At 40.7% G+C, this 21022-nt stretch overlaps 1 protein-coding gene across 17 annotated transcripts in view; it reads left to right on the top strand.

The window, feature by feature from the left end:
* The window catches only part of MAGI1 (membrane associated guanylate kinase, WW and PDZ domain containing 1), a 638869-nt gene that overhangs the window by 505343 nt on the left and 112504 nt on the right, over positions 1-21022 (top strand). For 15 of the 17 annotated variants that reach the window (XM_077858168.1, XM_077858158.1, XM_077858160.1 and 12 more), the window contains exons 3-4: positions 3996-4115; positions 18370-18576. In XM_077858168.1, the coding sequence (XP_077714294.1) occupies positions 3996-4115; positions 18370-18576 (327 nt within the window). Of the gene's footprint in view, positions 1-3995; positions 4116-12407; positions 12488-13143; positions 13179-18369; positions 18577-21022 lie in introns of those variants that run through there. The other 2 variants (XM_077858172.1, XM_077858173.1) reach the window with 2 other exon arrangements.

A 21022-nucleotide genomic window follows, 5' to 3' on the forward strand; every position in this document is an offset into this window, starting at 1 on the left:
ACAGATTGGTTCTCAAAACATGGTTGAAAGACTCAGGGAGGAAGAGGTGGCTCAAGAAGCGGGGGGAAAAAATCCCACCATTGTCTGGTTTCAAGGAAGACTCTGAAAACCCCAACACATTTTGCACTGGTTTTATTTATCCTCATCTTTTTTGAGGGGATGGGGATAGGATATGGGGATAGATGAAGTTAATGGAATTTTGGCGTGGAGGCTAAGAGTTGCCATATAGAATGCATTTAGGACAGATCCCTTTGCAGCAAGTTTCAAAGAGTTTCTATCCTTGCCCCACGCTTAGATTTCGCAATATGCTATAGACTGTGTTTTCCCAGTAGCAGGCTAAATAGTTTTTTTTCACTTGGTTCCAAGACATCATACCCTCTTCCTTTGCTCCTGCCTTGCTGACGGGCTACCTCTTAGTCTCCTTTGAGGATCTGCCTTGTTTTCTCAGTTCTAGAAATTACAGAGTTTTAGTGTTCAACCCAAACCTTTTGGCATCTTATTGTACACTCCCCTCTCCCCCAAGATTATCTCTCTCTTGCCTTCAGATGCCAGTGGTTTATTGATCACTCTCAATTTTATTTCCCAGTCTCCACTGTGTTCTTCAGGCTTACCTGGTGAGTCGTCCAGAGCCCTCCACATCTAGGTGTCTAACAGGCAACTCAAACTTTACACGTCCCAGGATGAACTCTTAATGTTTTTCCCCTGAGAACCACCACCAACCCTCCCCCCACCCCTTCTTGATCTCTGTAAAGGACACAAGGCCATTTGCCCAGGGCAAAGAATGGGCTGTCAATCTTTATCCCTCTGTTTTTCTTACACACTCCATCCACTCCCATCAGCAAGCTCTGTCTTCAAAATATAGACTTCATGTGGCTTGATGAGTTTAATATGTCTGTGCTGTGGACTGTGTCACAGCTATTTGAAATATTCACAACGTATAATAGAAATCTGATTGCTTCTCACTGCCTCCGTCCTACTCTGCTTGTCCATGACCTGATTTTCTCTCACATGGACCCTATAATAAGCACCTCCCTGGTCTCATTGCTTCTGTTCATGCCAGTCTCCCCTTATTACTCTGCCCAAAACCTCTTCTCTGTCAAGCTCCACTATCTTTGTAAAATGAATCCTAGCACCACCCTGCTGAAATCTTAGCAGTAGCTTTCTCTTCTTCCTTAGAATAAAATATAAAGTGTTTGCTGTAGCTTTCCTAACTAACCTCTTCCCTGTTCCCCTGTCACAGTTCTCCGGCCTTTTTGCACTTCTCATATCCCAAGTCTATTCCTGCATCAAAGTTTTTGGCCTTTCCGCCTGCCTGGAATGCTTTCCCATCACTTTGGCAGCCCTCTCCATTTGGGTGGCACCTCCTTAACCAGGCTTTCCCTAATCCCCATCTAAAATAGCTTTCCTCCTCTCAGGGCGTGGTTCCTTCTTCCAAGATACTTTTAAACCCTTTAGCCTACATTTCTCGTAGGCATTTTAATCTATGTTTCCTATGGAAGATTATTTCCACCTGAAATTATATGTTATCTTCACATACACATTTGTTTTCTGTCTTTCATAGTAAAATATACATTTCACTAGGGTAGAGGCTTTGTCTTGTTTGCTAGTTTCTCTGGTGCCTGAACTGGTACCTGGCATGAATTGAGACCTCAATAAATATTTATCAAAAAAAAAAAAAAAAAAGAAACATAGTGATAGATGTAATGAGATCTATAATATATACACACATATAAATATATACATAACATTTGAATTATAGTGTTTTTTTTTAAGATTTATTTATTTATTTATGATAGAGAGAGAGAGAGAGAGAGGCAGAGACAACACAGGAGGAGGGAGAAGCAGGCTCCATGCCGGGAGCCTGATGCGGGACTCGATCCTGGGACTCCAGGATCACACCCTGGGCCAAAGGCAGGCGCCAAACCACTGAGCCACCCAGGAATCCCCGAATTATAGTGTTCTATCAACTCATTTCATTCTACCAATGACATAAACTATAATATGTGATGATGATTATTGAGCTAAGTCTTCTCAATGGTTTATTTCATTCATTCACACACAACAAATCTATAGTGTAGGTAGGTAGGTACCATTATTATCTCTGTTTCACAGATGAGGAAACCAAGTAATAACAGAAGCTAAGGAACATGCCCAAGACCACAATTTGTTGGGAGGCAAGCCTTGAACTGTTTTAGATTGACATTGGAGATCTCAATTTAAAATTGTAAGCTAACCTGAAAGGACTTGTCATCATTTGCCAGGGGAGCCCAAAATGGGAACAGATCAAGAAACAGTACAAGAGTAGACTTGTGGACATAAGCAGGCTGCTTTACTGGAAAGCTCCAGCATGTGGGACCTGATAAGCAAACGTATGCAATACAACCATACTGTATTGCATAAAACCATACAGTTTGCAGCTATTTATGACACTCAGATTTAGGGGCGTCTGGGTGGTTCAGTCGGTTAAGCGTCTGCATTTGGCTCAGGGTCTTGGCACAGGGTCTTGGGATCGAGCCCTACATCCGGTTCTCTGCTCAGTGGGGAGTCTACTTCTCCCTCTCCCTCTGGGTGCCGCTCCCCCTTCTTGTGCTCTCTCTGTCTCTGTCAAATAAATCTTTTTTTTTTTTTTTAAAGTGGTCTGACTCTACAGTCAGGCCTGATATTAAAAAAAAAAAAAAACAACCCACTCAGATTTCAGATATTAGAAAAACCAGGCTCAATTTAAAAAATATATTTTCCTGAAGTAAATATGCAACAAATGTTGAGTTTTTGACTTTAAAGAATTCTGGATGGCCACAGTAGGTGTGTGGACATGACCATTCACGTAGGCAAATGATGAGAGAACATTAGAGCCACAAGGTACATAGAGTTGGTTATTGAATTGCTTTAAAGTTTCTAGGATTAGGGGGGAAATCCTTGCTTATTAAGTTCCTAGGAATATGGAAAAATCCCTGTTTATCATGTAGGAAAACATCGACCTTAAAGCACCACAGGTAATGGCACCTTACAAAATGACTTACGTTGATCGTATCACCTAACTTGAATGTAAGAGCAGAAATCATGTGTTTTGCTCTTTTTTGCTCTTTTATAATATTTAACAGAAGATCTATCTTCTTACACACTATCATAATTGCTTCTTGGTTTGTTTTCTTGGTTTGTGTGTAATTCACGTTCCTTCTACATTGCTTCCACGCTTTTGGTAGAGATTAGGCTAAAATAACTTGTCTACCGCCTAGCCCCTGAGCTGGGTGACTTACATACATACTCCAGAGGCCCTACATTATTCATAAGAAGAATTGTTGTATTTATTAGTCATTAGGAGAATGACCATATTAACTCAAGGGGAGAACTTTCTAGGCAATTCAGTGCTCCTTCTTTCCCATCAGAACTTATGGGTGGCCTCTTTTCATCAAACATATTAATTACACGGGTAGAGCGGCGGCATTTTAATCCCTGGGAGATATCCAACCACCGATCTTGGGCAATTGCATTTCTCTAGTGATGTGTTTATGTAGTGGGTGTCATTTTCTTCAAAGGGCTTATTACATTGGAACTTGCCGGATGTACTTTGGAACACAAGAATTTTTGAGGCCTGTGTTAAAAAATATAAGCCCCTTAGGCTGTGAGCTTAAGGTGGATAACTTTTTAGTATTTACTGGAGTCCTAAAAGCTGCCAGTTGTGAATGTTGTCCATATAAAATCCAGTTTGCCTTTTTCATTCAGTGCACTTTAAGAAATGATAAAAAACTCACCCCAGGCTATCCAGCTGGACTTGGTTTGTGTTCTTTCTCCCATTTGAAGGTTCCCAGCACTAGAGGGTGGAAGTGAGGATGCTGTGCTGTTAGAAACAAGTTGTCTCTGCTGGGTCTCTGTTTGGGCAGATGGGTGGGCAGCTTTAGGTCCTAACTCCAGCCCACAGAACAGGTTATTCTAATTACGACTGAATGGGGAGCATTCTGTTTTCATCGACTGTGCATTTGTCTTGTCGGCTGTAGGCACAACCCGATCTCCCAGAGAAGGAGAAGTACCTGGCGTGGACTATAACTTTCTGACTGTGAAGGAGTTCTTGGACCTCGAGCAGAGCGGGACCCTTCTGGAAGTCGGCACCTATGAAGGTGAGTGTGTCTATGTGACAGAGGTGAGGATGCCTCTCTCCTGGACACTTCAGAGGATCCGGAATGATCGAGGCAAAAGGGTTTTGTGAACTAGAGAAGTCTAATCAATGATAAGAGATTGCAGTTCACCTTAATATGATTGATAAAATATATGGAGTAAGGCTTTGTGGAGCTCTTTTAAAATGTCCTCCCCCCCAAGAGTTTTCTCCTTTATTAATTGAAGAGTGTGTGTGTTTGTGTGTGTGTGTGTGTTTGTATGTGTGTGTGTGTGTGTGTTTTAGTATGGGCTTTCATGGTATTAGAAAAAAGAGGGAAAAGAATCATGGTCAATCACAAAATGTGACCTTATGGTGTTTTTTTAATCTTGAAGCAATGAAGTGTCATTTTTTTTATGATTAATTGATTTTTAATGTATTTTTTTAGTAGATAATACATGTATATGCTTCAGGGAGCAGAATATTTCAAAAGTAGTAAGAAATTTCTTTCGTATACCTATCCTTATCTGCCTAATTTCAAATTCTCCTGTCTCTCAAAATTATATCCAGTGCCATTTACTTTTTCATTTTCCTTCTGCAATTTCTTAATGTAATTACAGGGACACATGTGCATGTGTGTTCTTTGCATATGTTCTTATTTCTTCCCTATTTTTTTTTTTTTTTGAAAAGTAATATACAATACATGCTTTTTGGTACCTTGGTCTTTTATTTAACACTGTCTTACAGTTCTTTGCAATTTCAGTAATAGAAATTACTGTTTTGTCTTTTACAAGGCTGTGTAATCTCTTGGTATCAGTATAGCTGTGATTTAACTAGTTCCCTTTGGATAAATATTTTTAATATTTTAAAACACTACTTCATTGAATAACATGGACATAAATCATTTTGTAGAAGTGAAAATATGTCTATAGGACAAGATTCCACAAATAGGATGTCAAGGTCAAAGACAAAGGTAGGGAAAAAAATTCAGCATACATTTTCTAAAATCAATATTGTAGCTAGATTGCTCTTCTGAGTGTTATTACTTGAGACAGAAGAGCATAATATGATACTATTAACTAGGTCAGATTTGTCCAAATTATTATGTGCATGTCTTTGTGATCTTTTAAAATTTGGATTTAGGGGATCCCTGGGTGGCTCAGTGGTTTAGCACCTGCCTTTTGCCCCGGGACGTGATCCTGGAGTCCTGGGACTGAGTCCCACGTTGGGCTCCCAGCATGGAGCCTGCTTCTACCTCTGCCTGTGTCTCTGCCTGTGTGTGTGTGTGTGTGTGTGTGTGTGTGTGTCTCATGAATGAATAAATGAAATCTTTAAAAATAAATAAATAAAACTTGGATTTATTTGGTGACCACAGGGGCATTTTTCAAGAGTAGACTTAAAAACAAAACGTACACACCAAGAAGACTTTTATTAGGGATATTAAAGCTTTGATATGATAACAGTCCCTGTTACAGGCAGTGGCTAACAGGTAATGGTCATGGATCTTAGGTATATGGATTATGGTTTGATATTCTTTGGTGAGAGAAAAGGAAGAGCATCATCTTTGTGCCTTCTGCTCATTTCCAAATTGGGAATATACCCTGGGCTGTGTTTAGATGTTAATCAAATTTCTGATTGTGAATTCAAGAATATTTCCCTCTAGTATTGCTAATTATCGGTTGTCTCCATTTCTGTGAAGTGTTGCGATACGATTGGTGTTTGGGGAAGTGGGAGGGGATCCAAAGGATTAGTAACTAAGGCCTAGGAGTGAGGTGAGGGAAGGGAGGGGGCTAAGTGGATGTACCAGGAACGTCTTCAAGGTTGTCTTGCAAATGTGAATCTAGCTAAAAATTCAGTTGGCCCAGAAGAGGGCAAATGTGAATCCTCTTTCATTAGCAGAAAGTGGATTGTCCTTATTTGAAATCAGTTATTATGCCCATCTGGGGAGCTTAAATCCCCTAATATAAAAAACAACCATTTGCATTTTTGGAAAGGATGAAGGGGAGAGTAGTTGTGCAATGCCAAAGAGTGTTGGATTGGAAAAGAAAAGCATGTGGTGTAGACAACAACTTGTCTGGGAAACAAGGAAGATAAACTCATTTTCTCCAGTTGTTTATATTACAAATGATTTGTAGATGGAGTTATTTTGTTTCCTTTTTAATTATATTGCATTGACAGAGGTAACTCTTATCACTGAATTTTTAGATGGGTTTGCTGAGACCTAGCATTTAGGAACATTTTCGAGGTTGTATAGCTGGTGCTAAAATGCAGGAGCCTGGAACCAAACCCAGCTCAGTTGGACTTTCAGATCTCACACATTCTTACCTGAAAACCCCAAGAAGAACATCCTGAATGTAACTAAAAAGTCTTAGAAATAACTCGTCCATACGTGAACCTAACTCCATGGTGGGTAGCAACAGGGAAATGTTTTTCAGAGTGTCCAATCGTCTCATGTAAAACTGTCGTTCTGTGACTGTTGCTCTGTTGTTTCGGAGTTGAAATTTTCTTAGGCCCAGCGTTAATACATTCCATTTTTCAGCCGTTTGACTGTTCAGTGTTTGTCAGCCTTTGACCTTTTAGCTGTATAATTTCCCTACCATATGAGACAGCTCATACTTTTTTGGGACTAACTGAAGTGTATTATGTTGACTCTTATAAGCTGGAAGCAAAATGGAATTTTTATTAAATGCCAGATACTGTCACAGGAATAGAGCTGGGTAGATCTTGAGAGAACTTCCTCTGTCCTTGCCTCCCTTGGACTGGCCCCGACGGTGGCTGTCTGTCGGACACTAACGAGCGTGCAGGCTGGGCGTGCAGGCTGGGCGGCTGCCCTGCCTGAGATGGAATCTCAGCCCCTCTGCTGTCGAGCTGTGTGCCCTCCGGCAAGTTGCTTAATGCTCCGTGTCTCCATTTTCCCTTTGGTAAAATGAGGATAATAATAGTGCTTCCTCATAGGTAGGATTAAATGAGACAATAATTGGAAAGGGCTGAGCATAGTGTCTGACACATGTAAGCTCTCAATCAGCATTAGCTCTTATATTTACACACACGACTGGTCCGAAATTGCCACCCTGGTGGATTCCCTCCCCCTTCTGCTAGTCAGTAAACCAGTGTGGTTGCCAGTAAAATGTCTTTATTTACTTGCCAGGTACTCACCATCTTATTTTCTGCTCAGGTTTTTTTTTTTTTTTTTTTTTGCCTGTCCTTGTTCCAGAGAGGAAAAGTCTGGCATAAAAACACTCTTTTTTTTTTTTATTTTTTTTTTATTTTTAAGCTTATTTATTTATTTATCTTTTTTATATTCTCTACACCCAGTGTGGGGCTCAAACTCATGACCTTGAGGTGAAGCGTTGCATGCTCTTCCTACTGAGCCAGGCAAGTGCCCCCACAACACACTCTTTAAGGCAAGCCACTTTGATCATTTTAAGTAAAAGGAATAAATGTACTTGACGAAATACTATAGTGAAGAACATAAACCTATGTAAGTCCATTTTGCTTCTCTTCCTCCCCATAGGGAGCCACCGTTAAAGGATCTAGTGTAGAGATTCAGAAAACTTGCACACAGGGCAAGTTTGGGGACACAGAGGGCATGTACCTACATACTCATGTTTATCTCACCCTATTCTTAGCCTTCCGACTTCACTTATCTTGGAAATTTTTCCGCATTACCCCATACAGTTCTATCTCAGTCTTTGAAAATGCTACGAAGTATCCCAATGTATGCTGACCAGTCCTCTGCAGGTGGACATTCAGGATGTTCCCACCCCTCCCCCATTTTTGGTGTCTTGTAAACATGGCTGCAGTGAGCATCCCTGCACCAATACCTCACTACAGTGCTCTGAATAGGACTATACAGGAAGTTTCCGGCAGTGCAGTATTAGAGCAAGCCCGTTGGGACATACACAGTTCAATTCAGTAAGTATTTATTGACCATTTGCTTTGCATTAGATTTTTCTTTTTTTAAGATTTTATTTATTTGAGAGAGTGAGAGAGAATACAAGAAGGGGGAGTGTCAGAGCGAGAAGGAGAAGCAGGTTCCCCCTGAGCAGGGAACCCAATGCAAGACTTGATCCCAGGACCCGGGGATCATGACCTGAGCCAAAGGCAGACCTTAACTGGCTGAGCCACCTAGGGGCTCCTGCATCAGATGTTATTCTGTGGCAAAGGTGTTATGTAAAGGACGGAAAACCAAGCAGCTCTGCCTTTAAAGATGCTTATGGTTTTCGTTTTTTATTTTTGCCAACACTGTCCAGCATATCCTATGTGCTGGATGTTCTTCAAAGTATGTTGCATGCACCCACTCACTTAATTACTCACCGATCCTATGAGGTAGGTACAGTTGATTCCCCATTTTATGGAAGAAGAGCATGAGGTCCAGAGAGGCCAGTTATTTTTCTAAGTTCACATGGTGAACTGGGAATAGAGCTGGGATCCAAACTCACGCAGCCTGGCTCCAGGGTTTGTACTCTGCAGCCCCTCAATATTATGAGGCAAATTAAACAATTTCAAGAGAAGCCACATGTATTCTGAGAATGGAGACCGGGGTGCTCCAGAAGCATACGACAAGGGTACTGCATCTCATCTCACATTAGAGTAGACCCCCTTGTGGATGTGACAGTTGAACTGAAGCTTGTCAGAGGACCTCAGGGGTTCAAATGAACGACTGAGGAATAGGATTTCAGTTTGGAAGTTAGTACTAGTATTGAGGCCTGATTCCAGGGATAGCAAGTGGGATAAACCAAGAGAAGGTCAGAACATGAGTCCTAGAGAAGGAGGGACAAAGAACTATGCCTTGCTTGAGAACCAGTGAAGGCCAACAAAACTTCCTTTGGTGATGGAACTGTTCAGCATTCTGGGCCGTCCAACATGGCAGCCACTAGCCGCATGTAATTATTGTGACTAAGCAACTGAATTTTACATTTAGTTTAATTGAAACTGATTTTACATTGCATAGTCACAGGTATCTGGTGGCTGCCACATTTGACAGCACAGCTCGAGAATGAAAGCTGCTACAGGGAATGGTGAGCACCTACTCCAGATGGGCCCTCCCCTCTCAGCTGACTGTAGAGAGCTAAGCACATGCTTAAGAGTTAAGCTCCTTTAAAACAGGATAATTTTGAATCCCCTCAAAGAGTGTGTTACTGCAGAGTAGTGAGTGGTGATCTTTTGTGGGCACATCAATGACATGTGAAAAGGTGGACAAGTAGAGTGAAGCAATAAAACCTCAGGTGGGGTAACCATAGGCAAAGTCCTTAAGGGTCAGTATATGTATGGAGTGTAGGGTTGCAGGGTTATGGGATTTTATTTTATTTTATTTTATTTTTTATTTTTTTAAGTTTATTTATGATAGTCACAGAGAGAAAGAGAGAGAGAGGCAGAGACATAGGCAGAGGGAGAAGCAGGCTCCATGCACCGGGAGCCCAATGTGGGATTCGATCCCGGGTCTCCAGGATCGCGCCCTGGGCCAAAGGCAGGCGCTAAACCGCTGCGCCACCCAGGGATCCCGGTTATAGGATTTTAAAGCTGGAAATGCAGTAGAGTCATTTCTTCAGAAGACAGAACTGAGATTCAGGGAGAGACTAGTCTAAGACACTAGAGAGAATTGGGAGAAAGCCTGCACAAAAGCGCATCGCCCAAGCTACGTCACAGGCAGGACTGCAATCCTTATATTTCCCATTCTGCTCCCTGGAAATGGACACCTCCTTTGTAGACTGTATGACTAGTTGGTTTCCTCAGTTGTTTCTTTAAACATAAAATGCTGAGCAAAACCAGATATGGTCAGTGTCCTCCTGGGTCTTACAGTGCACAAGGCACAGTATTCAAATAGTCACAGAAATAAGTGTACAGTTGTGAGTGTGCAAGAGTCTATAGAGGAGACTTTATTTTTTTTTAATTTTTTTTAAAATTTATTTATTTATGATAGTCACAGAGAGAGAGAGAGAGAGAGGCAGAGATACAGGCAGAGGGAGAAGCAGGCTCCAGGCACCGGGAGCCCGACGTGGGATTCGATCCCGGGTCTCCAGGATCACGCCCTGGGCCAAAGGCAGGCACCAAACCACTGCGCCACCCAGGCATCCCTAGAGGAGACTTTAGGTTGAGGAGATTTGATCTCTCTGGAGTTGGGAAAAGCTTTCCTATAGAAGTAATCATTGAAGTGAATCACTCTAGAAGTGAGATTGCTAGATTTAACAAATAAAAATAGAGAACATCTGGTTTTGTGTTTTATCTGGCAACCCTAGATGGAGTCAGCTTTGCACTGTGGTGGTGGTGGCGGTGGTGAGATGACTACATCTTGAGATATTAATGTGAATGTAAAAAGCTGGACTTGGTAAATGTAGCAGTTATAAGAAGGAGGTAGAAGATGCAAGTGATCGTGGTCCTTCTTTATGACTCCTAGTTTCTGTCTTACATAATTAGATGGATGCTGGTACCATTTGCTGAGATAAGGAACTTGGGAAAGGACCAGGTTTGGTGGTGGGGCTAGGGGCTGCATAATGAAACTTCCTGTGCCCCAGCAGCTATAATGCTGAGAGTTGCATTCACTCCACCAGTTAGTGGCTCTACCTGTCTACATTAAGAGCCTAACTATTGTCCCTCACAAAGCATAGAAGCTATTTGTGGAGCTCATCATTGATCTCTGCTTTGCAATTTGAACCAACGCCTCCTCCTGTCATTAGATAGATTTGACATCAAGGCAAAGAAAACAGAAATAAATGTGTCTTTCCTCCTTGGCTCAAATTCCTAATTGTGGCACTGAACAAATTTATTTGATACGGTGCTTAAAATAAATCAGCTGCACCATCTCTCTTTGCCTTGCTTTTCTTTCTTTCTTTCTTTCTTTTTTTTTTTTTTTTTTCCTTGTTGACATTTTCACTCAGTGAGACAGGTTGCTGCCTCAGCCAGCCCTTGGGACTTCTCTAGGAGAGAGTTTACAAGGGATGAACTATTCAGTGGGGGTGGTTCCAAACATGCCTGTTTTACAAATGCCTCTGGGTAGAAGAGGCTGATTATACACTTTGAGCATTGCAAAGGTTTTCCCTCAGCATGGAAGTGCAGTGCCAGTGTGACATTTTAAATTCGAGTTATGGGTTGCATATTTCTGCATGTTAATTAAGGAGAGGGATGTCGGCATTCAATAATGTTATTGTTTTTGCTTCCTAGAAGGTCTACAAAAAAAGCAGCTGCCAAGGGTATACTTTTTGGGGACACAGAGATAAAGCAGGGGTGAAGAGAGTTCTTGTTTGTCATTGAGGAAAACGAGACGGTCTGGAGTCCTGTTCTTTGGCAGGCCCTGGAAGCCGTCTGTTGTGATAAGCTCTGTTGGCAAACTCCACCATGGAATGTTCTCTGTTGATAATGAGAATAACCAAAGGGAATCTGTGCTGCAATAGGCTGTTCCTCTGCATATGAAGATGAAGAGGCTGGTGCCAGGGTAGTTTCGCTTAATTCCCTGCTTAGAGATCCACAGAGATTCCTGGAGTTGACAACATAAGTGTTGGGGACATGTCAACGCTAGTCCCCATTTACACATTGTGTGAATCTCATCGTCATCTGGGAATACTGATGTCTCTTTTTCCATAGGAGTATTAATGAAGATTATAGTAAGTGAATGTATGGGTAGTGACATGAGAGGTACACAATAAAGGTAAATTTTGATTAATATTGTTCTTTAAATATACATTTGATAACAACACCCTCTTCTGTATTTTAGAGCTTTTATTGGTCTACAACAGTAGGTGCCACTTAAGACTGCTAGGGTTCATTACATGCTAACATTGTTCCAAACGCAATGGTGAGTTCTTTGTACACAGTGTCTAATTTCATCTACACAAAAAAACCTGCTAGATGAGTACTTTTCTTATCTTTATACCATGAGAACTGAGGCCACAAAGAGAGAGGTCCCTTACCTTGCTCAGGGTCACAAAGCTATTAAGTTATATTACCCTCTTCTGTTCAAAGCCAAATGGCAGTGGCAAGAACAAACATCTTATTATAGGACAGTGGCTTATTGTCCTTTGCGTGCAAATCATGTTTCTGTAGGGTGGAGCAGGTAAGAAAGGGAAGAGTAAAAAGAAAGCGATGGGTGTTTTAGGACTGATACCATCATGTGCTGAGCAAGCAAGTGGAAAGTGAAATAGTGCAGATCTGAGGTCACTGAGATGTGATTGATGGACTGGGAAGAAACTGCCATGAGTCATGCTATTAAAAAACCAGATCCACAATAGAGGTATGGAGGAGCATCCCTGGCTGGAATTCCTGTGTGCTGTCTCTACTTGTTTATTTCCTCATTCTCAGAGAATTCCTAATTCTATGGGCTGGCACTGCATTAGGCCTGGAGATGCAGTAGTGTACAAAAGCAGAGACTGTCCCTGCTCTCATGGTGCTTGTGGTCTAGAGGTAAAGACCGATACTGGTCAGTTAAACCATATGATGATTACAACAACAGGCATTGGGAAGGAGAGGTACATGGTTCCCTGAGGACATTTAAGGGTAGTTTTGATCTAATTGGGGGTGGGGGTCAGAAATAGTCTCTGAGGACAAGTGGATGATAATGGCATGACTGTGAGGCTAGCAAAAACAGAGATCCTGGATGTCTTTGGCCTTAGATACTATATATATATATATATATCTGTGCTTTACACATAAAAAGAGTAAGACTTTTATACCCTGCCACACCCCAAACCGACTTTTGCCCCCTTGGGGGTCATATTGCCCCATTGAAGACATATACTATAGATTCCCAGCTATTGGTAGTCACTACCATCTTGTTCTTAGTTTCAGAAGCTTGTTCTATAGGAAGTGGACAGACAAGTGTCCCCGGCTCCCACCCACCTCCTGCATAGAATTATAAACTGGAGGACAAAGAGCCTGAGTGCTTATTTAACCTGGACCAGCCAGTGACTCATAAGGCAGGCATTTCTACTGGCCTTGGCCTCTGTGTTCCTCATCTCCTAAAGAGCAATGGTGATCTAGTGCACCATGAGTACTTGTTAGAAATTCAGAATCTTGGGCCCTACCCTGACCCACTCAGTCAGAATCTCCATGCCAACAGAACTTTATTGTTTGCACGACATTTAAGAAAACTGAGGTAAGGGCGCCTGGGTGGCTCAGTGGGTTAAGCGTCTACCTTCAGCTCAGGTTGTGATCCCCGGGGTCCTCGGTATCGAGACCCCAGTCGGGCTCCCTGCTCAGTGAGGAGTCTGCTTCTCTCTCTTCCCCTCTCTCCTGCTCATGTTCTCTCGCTTGCTCTCAAATAAATAAATAAATAAAATCTTTAAAATAAGAAAACTGATGTGTGCCACACAAGAGCATTTATGAAGATCATGTTTTCATCCCCTTTTTTACATTTTATTTCTAGTGTCTGGCATAGTGGCTGGCAGAAATTAAAAAAAAGCTCTATAGTGAGATAAATGAATACTAAACTTGTAGAGTGAAAGGCTGTGTAGATTTGATTCATTCTGGCTTAAAACTCAGGGTTATGGTCCTCCTTAAATATTTTATCAAGCTCTAAAAATTGATTTGCAGTCCCCATTAATTTTTAAGTGCATGTCAGAAAATATTTTCTTTGGCTTGGTCATGGCCAAAGATTGTGCCTGTTAATTAAGGCCAGCAGTGGCTTCCTCTTCTGTCTTCCCTTGCCCTCTCTTCCCTCCCCAGCCACCATCCCTGTTAAGTTTTATTGTAGAGCCAGTTTTGAAAATAGCTGCAGAGACACACACATTCCCACTTGAGAGGGAGCCAGCCACCTCAGGAAGTGTGTGTTAGCTAACGTGGGGAGTGTGGGACAGTTAGACTCAGGTCTCCTAGAAACTGTAAAGGCTGCCAGGTGATAACCCAATTAATTTTTTAATCGCTTCTAATTCTTCATCTGATTTTTATTTAATACCGTCAAGTGATCCATGTATTCCTCACAGGAAGTCTGTTGCGCATACTGTCTGTAAGTTTGCACTCTACCATGGCCAGGCTTGGCCTGATGATGACCAGCGTGGAAGCTTGATAAGACAGAGAGTTTGCTGGCAGAGGCCAGTTGTAAGGGACATGCCCAGGGGCCAGGCAGCTAGATGCGGAAAGTGAAGAGGGCAGGTCGAAACAGTGAACCCATGGTGCCTGGCCCATAGCAAATGCACCACTCATCCTGCCCATCCTTCCTTGGTGAAGACAACATGGGATTTCAGCATAACTCCATCCACCCGGAGTCCAAGGGACCAAAACCACATTTACCCAGAATCAAATCACTAAGACCAGTCTTCGAGTTGTTGAGGCCATTTTTGAAGTTTTAGGTTTTCTTCCCTCCCTTCTGTGTCTAAGCCCCTTTGTATGCCCATGCCTTTGCATTACAGCAGCCTTAGCAAAGCTCTTCTTGACTGGGGCCAAGATATTCATCTAGCAAGGACAGGGACACACCAAAGGTGGGAGAACAAGTTCTCTGCAGAAATCCTTAATGCAGGGGCACCTGGGTGGCTCAACTGGTTAAGCGTCTGCCTTCGGCTCAAGCCATGTTCCCAGAATCCATGTCAGGCTCTATGGTCGGCAAGGAGCCTGCTTCTTCCTATCCCTCTGCTTGTGCTCTCTCTCTTTGTCAAATAAATAAATAAAATCTTTAAAAAAAACAAAACAAAACCCTTAATTCAATGAATGTAGTGTGTTCCAGGTAAATTGGCTGTGGTCACACACATGTCATCAACACTGTCTGGGAGAGACGGAATCTAAGGAACCAGAACTTACAGTTTGTCAAGCAGCACTTCTCAGTATATCCAGATTTTAATCAGAAGCATTCCATTTTTATATGTTAGTGACTAATTCAAGTTATCTTTTTTAAATCGGTGTGTGTGTGGAGGGGGGAGAGGTGGACAATGTCTTTGAAGGCAAGGTGAACCCTCTATAGTTAGAGAACTACTAGAAATAAACTTCTCCTTAAAGTTTGTAGGCAATATGGAAGATAAGAAATGCTGGAGGGATTTGAATAATTACACCATTTCCCATTTATAACTCCTTAGAGTTTACAGGATACCTTCTAGAAAGTTATAATCCTGTGAAGTCAGTCAGGCTGGGGCTGTCATTTCTGTCAGATGGGAGAAGTATTAGACTGAGGGTTAAAAAAAAAAAAAACTTGCCCAAGGTTATTTGGTCATTGGCAAGTTTTGCTGCTTGTTCCCTTACAAGAGTAAAGGAATAATATTCAGTTATCTTGTGGGAGGCACCTCAGACACATTGTCTCATTAATCCTTCCAACATGGTGAAATGAGCTCATTTGAAAGATTAGAAAGAGAAACTATCAACATTAAGTAGCATTTATCAAGGCTCAGTGTAGTGGCCGACTTTAGTGTGGATTAACGGCTTTCAATGGACCATTGCATTTTATCCTCAAAACCGGTGCTCTAGATAGTAACTAGGTATTCATAGAATCCCAGTTTTATAGAAGAGGACAAAGAGGTTTTTTTTTTTTCTTGTTTGTTTGTTTGTTTGTTTGTTGAATGGTTAGATGCCTATGATTACGGAGCCAGTTAGTGGTGAAGCTAGGATTTGAAGCCCAGACTGTCTCTTCACCACCTACATGCCTGTACCTTAGATTAACCTGATGAGATTACTGCTACACAACAGCTTGTCTTCTACAACAGCCATTGCATGTGGTTCAGCCTAATATGTTTTTTTTTTTTTTTTTTTTTTGGTCTCCAGTCAATCTTAAACTAATTTTCAGAAACAGTAAACAACTACGAGTAAGTGGATTGTTTTAGGGAGTTTATAGTTGCATTAAGAAATCTGCTCATCATTTATTAAGAAAGATTCTGAACTTGAAAACTGAGGAAAATCCACACGTAGTTGTCAAATGTATGGAGAACTTTTCTTTTCCCGATATTTATTTTTGTCCTAAACTGAGGGTATCTACATTTTCGTTGATTTTTTTTTAAGTCACAACAATTTCCTGAATGTTGCTTTGGTTTAATGGCCCTGAAAGTGAATGATAATGTTTGTAAAATGATAAAATTATAAATAAAAGGACCCATCCTTTGGTTCCATATTTTTGGTGAAGTCGTCTTATGTAGACATTGGTCTTTGTTTCACTTGCAACTCAAAAATGCACATGATACTTTGGTGTAATAGTGGTCAGAGGGAATTAGAATTAAATTCATTAGAGTTCGTCTCTCTTTTTTTTCCCTGTGAAGATGAATTTTTAAATAGCTGTTTTACTTGCCTAAACTGCATTAACAGTCCTCAGTCCATGAAAAACTCAGCACTATGGCCTGCTTTCAACTTCAACAAAGACGTGGGATGTCCTTAGATGTAAGCTCTATGGAAATGCCTCTAAAAACATATATGGGATGGCTTTCTTCAGGTTGGTTATATCCCATCCCAGACCATTATGTTGGAAACTTGACAAGTTTTTTGAAGAAACTGATACCGTCATCTTCTGTGAAAGAACTATGATGATTGAGTGGAGTACAAACCTCCAAAATGTCTTTCAGGTTTTACTCTGGTGTCCTTCTAACTCAAACATGGTACCCATTAGTCTACTATAGGTTTTAACTTGTGTGGTTAGTTTCCCTGCTGACTTGCACTGTCACACCACTGTCAAAGAAAGTGGTTGTGCATATTTGTAAGTGTGGTTTGACAAATATTTTTTAAAAATGATATTAATAAAAAGATTTTAATTATAAAATAAAGGCTCAATGGAAGCCAGTCCTTGACCACCTGTGTGTCTCATGCACAGCAATATGTTACTGTTTCCTTTTGCTTTTGTACTTGTGTAATAAAATGTCTACTTTATGTAATTATGTACTGAAGTTAGACAGTGGGATGAATCCTGGGGAAGAAACAGTGTGTACGAGATTTGTTATTATGTATAAATTCTGCTTTACTAAGCAAAGAATTACAAACATTGCTTAGGATTTATTGAAGGACTCAGTGTAATTTATCTTCCTGGCCTTCCTTTAGAAGATGTGTGATGGGGATTGGATTAGTGGCATTCTAGTGCTATTTTTTTTATCATGTAGTCACTACATATTATTGAGCTGTATTTTTCAAACTTTGGCTGTTCATGAATCACCTTTATGGTTTTGTCCATATCTGAGCATAATATCTATTATTTACTTGGAATATTCTTTAAAATAACTTATTTTTTTAACTTAAGTTTTCAAAAGGAAACTCTAATCACTGCCATTACTATTATTTATTCAGTTACTTATTTTTTATTATATATAGCTGACTTTTAAAACAAGAAAGTCACTTTTAAAAAGTATTGCTTTTTCACTTAATTTGAAAAGTAAACTTTATATTAAAACCATGACTTCGTAGCTACATTTTTTAATCCACATTAAAAATATACACATTTATTAAAATAATAAAATGTAAAAATCCATCCAGGTACTATTTATTTATTTATTTATTTTTTAAAGATTCTTTTTTTTTTTTAATTTTTATTTATTTATGATAGTCACAGAGAGAGAGAGAGGCAGAGACACAGGCAGAGGGAGAAGCAGGCTCCATGCCCTGGGAGCCTGATGTGGGATTCGATCCCGGGTCTCCAGGATCGCGCCCTGGGCCAAAGGCAGGCGCCAAACCGCTGTGCCACCCAGGGATCCCCCCAGGTACTATTTAGAATCACTTAGTACATTGAGTCAAATGTGGGGAGAAAGTGGCTCAAAGTGAAATGGATATTTCCTAAAAGAGTGACCAGCGTGCCACCATTGACACAGTTTTCTGTTAAAACTTGGCAAGGGTTTGCTCCCACCCCACATGACCCTGAGAGTCAAGCCTGCCATTCAGTTAAAGAGGTGCCACGTGGTATTCACAGGCTTCCTTTTTAAATAGTGCCCTGGTTTCCTCTTAAGGAGTCCCCTTATTAAGGGAAGGTGACCTTGACTTTGTAGGCACGTAAAGGTGCTGGCAGTAATGAATTTTTTATTTTCTGTGAAGCTAACTCTAAATTGGGTTTAGCATTATTCTGGTGCATATATATAAAAAAGTGACCAATTGAATTTCAAATGTAATGAGGAGGAAGTTTTGCTATTCATTACAGCCAGCTTTGTTTTTACTACTAGTAGGTTCTTTGCAACTAAACAATGCAGCTTTCCTCCTGACTTCTGAAATCACCATGTCTAGCTTGGTAGGAACCACATCTCTTCTAACCTATTCCAGAAATGAAATACAGTGTGTTCTGGTTTTCTAGTTAAAAAAAAATTTTTTTTCCCCAATGTGCTGAGAGATTCAGATGTGAAGCCTTGAAAAAAAACACAAAGTATTCTTTCTAAAACATGCAAATGTGTCTCTCCATCACCTAGGAAACTATTATGGGACACCCAAACCTCCTAGCCAGCCAGTCAGTGGGAAAGTGATCACAACGGATGCCTTGCAAAGCCTTCAGTCTGGCTCCAAGCAGTCGACCCCAAAGCGAACCAAATCCTACAATGATATGCAAAATGCTGGCATAGTCCATGCGGAGAATGAGGAGGAGGATGACGTTCCTGAAATGAACAGTAGCTTTACAGGTAAAGACCAGACCACCTTCCCCCTTGATGGACTTGGGATAAGGGGTGGTGAGAGGGTTTTGCAGAGAGTGAAGAAAAGGTATCTCTTCTCAAGAACTGTTCGGAAGGGTTGACAAAATTCAAACTGACCATGCAAAGCTTGAGGAAGGGGTGGTCTTTTCCATGATCTATCTCCATGATTCTTTGCAAGAATATTTTAACTTCTCTCAAATATCTTAAAAATGCTAGAGGGAAATGTCTATAGAAGGGAATCAAGAAGAATCAGCATTGTTTCCTTCACTTCAAAATGGTATGTATTAAGAATATTTGTGTTTTGTTCATTTATTTCTTGGTCTTGACACTGTTCTGTAATTATGCCTCGTGGCTTATAAAGAGAAATATGAGGACTTGCTTCACAGTTTAATATCCTTTGATGCTGTATGGAAGGCTGGTAGCATCCTTTTATCTTCCACCTTTGTAAATAGAGATTACAGTGGAATTGTATAGTGTTCAGTTAACTTGTTCAATTTTTCTATATCCCCTAACTGGAGAAAGATGGAAACATAATGGATACTTGATTATATCTTTTTAAAAAATATTTTATTTATTCATGAAGACACAGAGAGAGGCAGAGACACAGGCAGAGGGAAAGCCAGCTCCATGCAGGGATCCTGATGCAGGACTTGATTCCCCGGACTCTGGAATCACGCCCTGGGCCGAGGGCAGGCACTAAACCACTGAGCCACCCAGGGATCCCTATATTACATAGCATATAATACTCCTTGCATTATGCGTTTAAATATGCATTCAGGGGCATCTATGCCCAAGCTTAGGTATACCATATTTTATGAGGGGATCTTCAAGGACAATGCCTCTGAGTAAGACTATACAGGTTGAGTATTGCACAATTCCTAGGGGTACCATTCATAGAGACTATGGTGTATATTTCTTGGGTTAGTGTAGTGTCCCAGAACTGTTCAAAGATATTTTTCACTATATGAAGGTTTGACCTTATATAGGGACTCACAACTGCGCAAGACAGGAGTCACTCCAGTTTATAGTATTGTGACTTTGAAGAACAGCTTGTTTCTTCTATTTTTCTTCTACTTTAGTAGTTTCCTCAATATTTAGTGTATCACTCTGGGGGAATTATCTATTTGCAGTATATGAGAACTTCCTCTCTCTTAGTGAACTTTCCTGACATCACCATACTTCTGTCATTACTTGATTAGACTAAATTCCAATAAAGGGGGAATTAAGCTTGTATTTTCCTCCTTGCATTAGCAAATCTAATAGAATATTTAGGGAAATACTTGTATTAGTTGAATGCTTCCTAGAACCCATATAAGCCTCTCTGAAGTTTTCTTTCTTTTTTTTAAAAGATTTTATTTATTTATTCATGAAAGACAGAGAAAGAGGCAGAGACACAGGCAGAGGGAGAAACAGGCTTCATGCAGGAAACCTGACATGGGACTCCATCCCAGGTCTCCAGGATCAGGCCCTGGGCTGAAAGTGGCGCTAATTGCTGACCCACCCGGGCTGCCTCCTGAAGTTTTCTAATTCATTAAGCTCAGAAGCCTTAAATTCTTCAAGGTGACAATTAAAATAATTTCTGATGGTTTTATTGCTATAATAGTAACCCAATCTTTCTGCAAGAAGCATTGAGTAAAGGGAGATCTAGTTTGTTATCCTAGCTTCTTGGTTCATGGGTAAGGTTAAATCATATCTAAGTTCTCCCTTTCAGCTCTAGAATCTGATTCCATGAAAATCTCCATTTTCTAGTTAGAATGGTTAGGCCACGGGCTGACCCATAGTCATAATAGCTAGAAGAAATTTCCCATCTTTTACATATGCATTTGTTGAGATCAGCTCATTTCACTTACTTAGAAATACATGATTCATGTATAGTAGTCCTTGCTGATAGAGAAGCAGATTATGAAGAAAAAGAGCTAATACTTCTTTTAAAAAGTAGCTAACATTATAATGTCTTGATCTTCCAATAAGTAAGGATAGCAAATGATAATATAACCCAAAGCATAGTTGTGGGCACAGAAATAAGACCTTCGGAATGATGTGCACTGAAATAGCTCTGCCATGTGGACTGGATGGTCCCCAAGAAATGTGTATCCCTTACTTATCCTCTTTATTAAGTAGATTTCTTGGTATAAAGCAAGAACAAAGTAGGATTTATTGACTCTAGGTTTTACTGCTCTTCCTGTTTCTAGCTACCATAAATCTTGATCTCTAGAAGGCTTGCCTCAGAAACTGACTCCATTAGAAGCTCACTTGAAATTCTGGCATCAGAGAAAAACTTTGGGGCCCAGGTCATCATTGCTAGAATCAGTTTGATCATTTGCTCTCCATACACCCACACAAAAGTCAAGTGGTAGCTGACTATCTTCTTTCGCTTCCTGTCCTTAACACCAAGAAAGCTGATAGGATGCAGAGAGAAATTATCTTCAGATAC

Source organism: Canis aureus, chromosome 19 (assembly GCF_053574225.1).
Source record: "Canis aureus isolate CA01 chromosome 19, VMU_Caureus_v.1.0, whole genome shotgun sequence".
NCBI classification, from domain to species: Eukaryota; Metazoa; Chordata; class Mammalia; order Carnivora; family Canidae; genus Canis; species Canis aureus.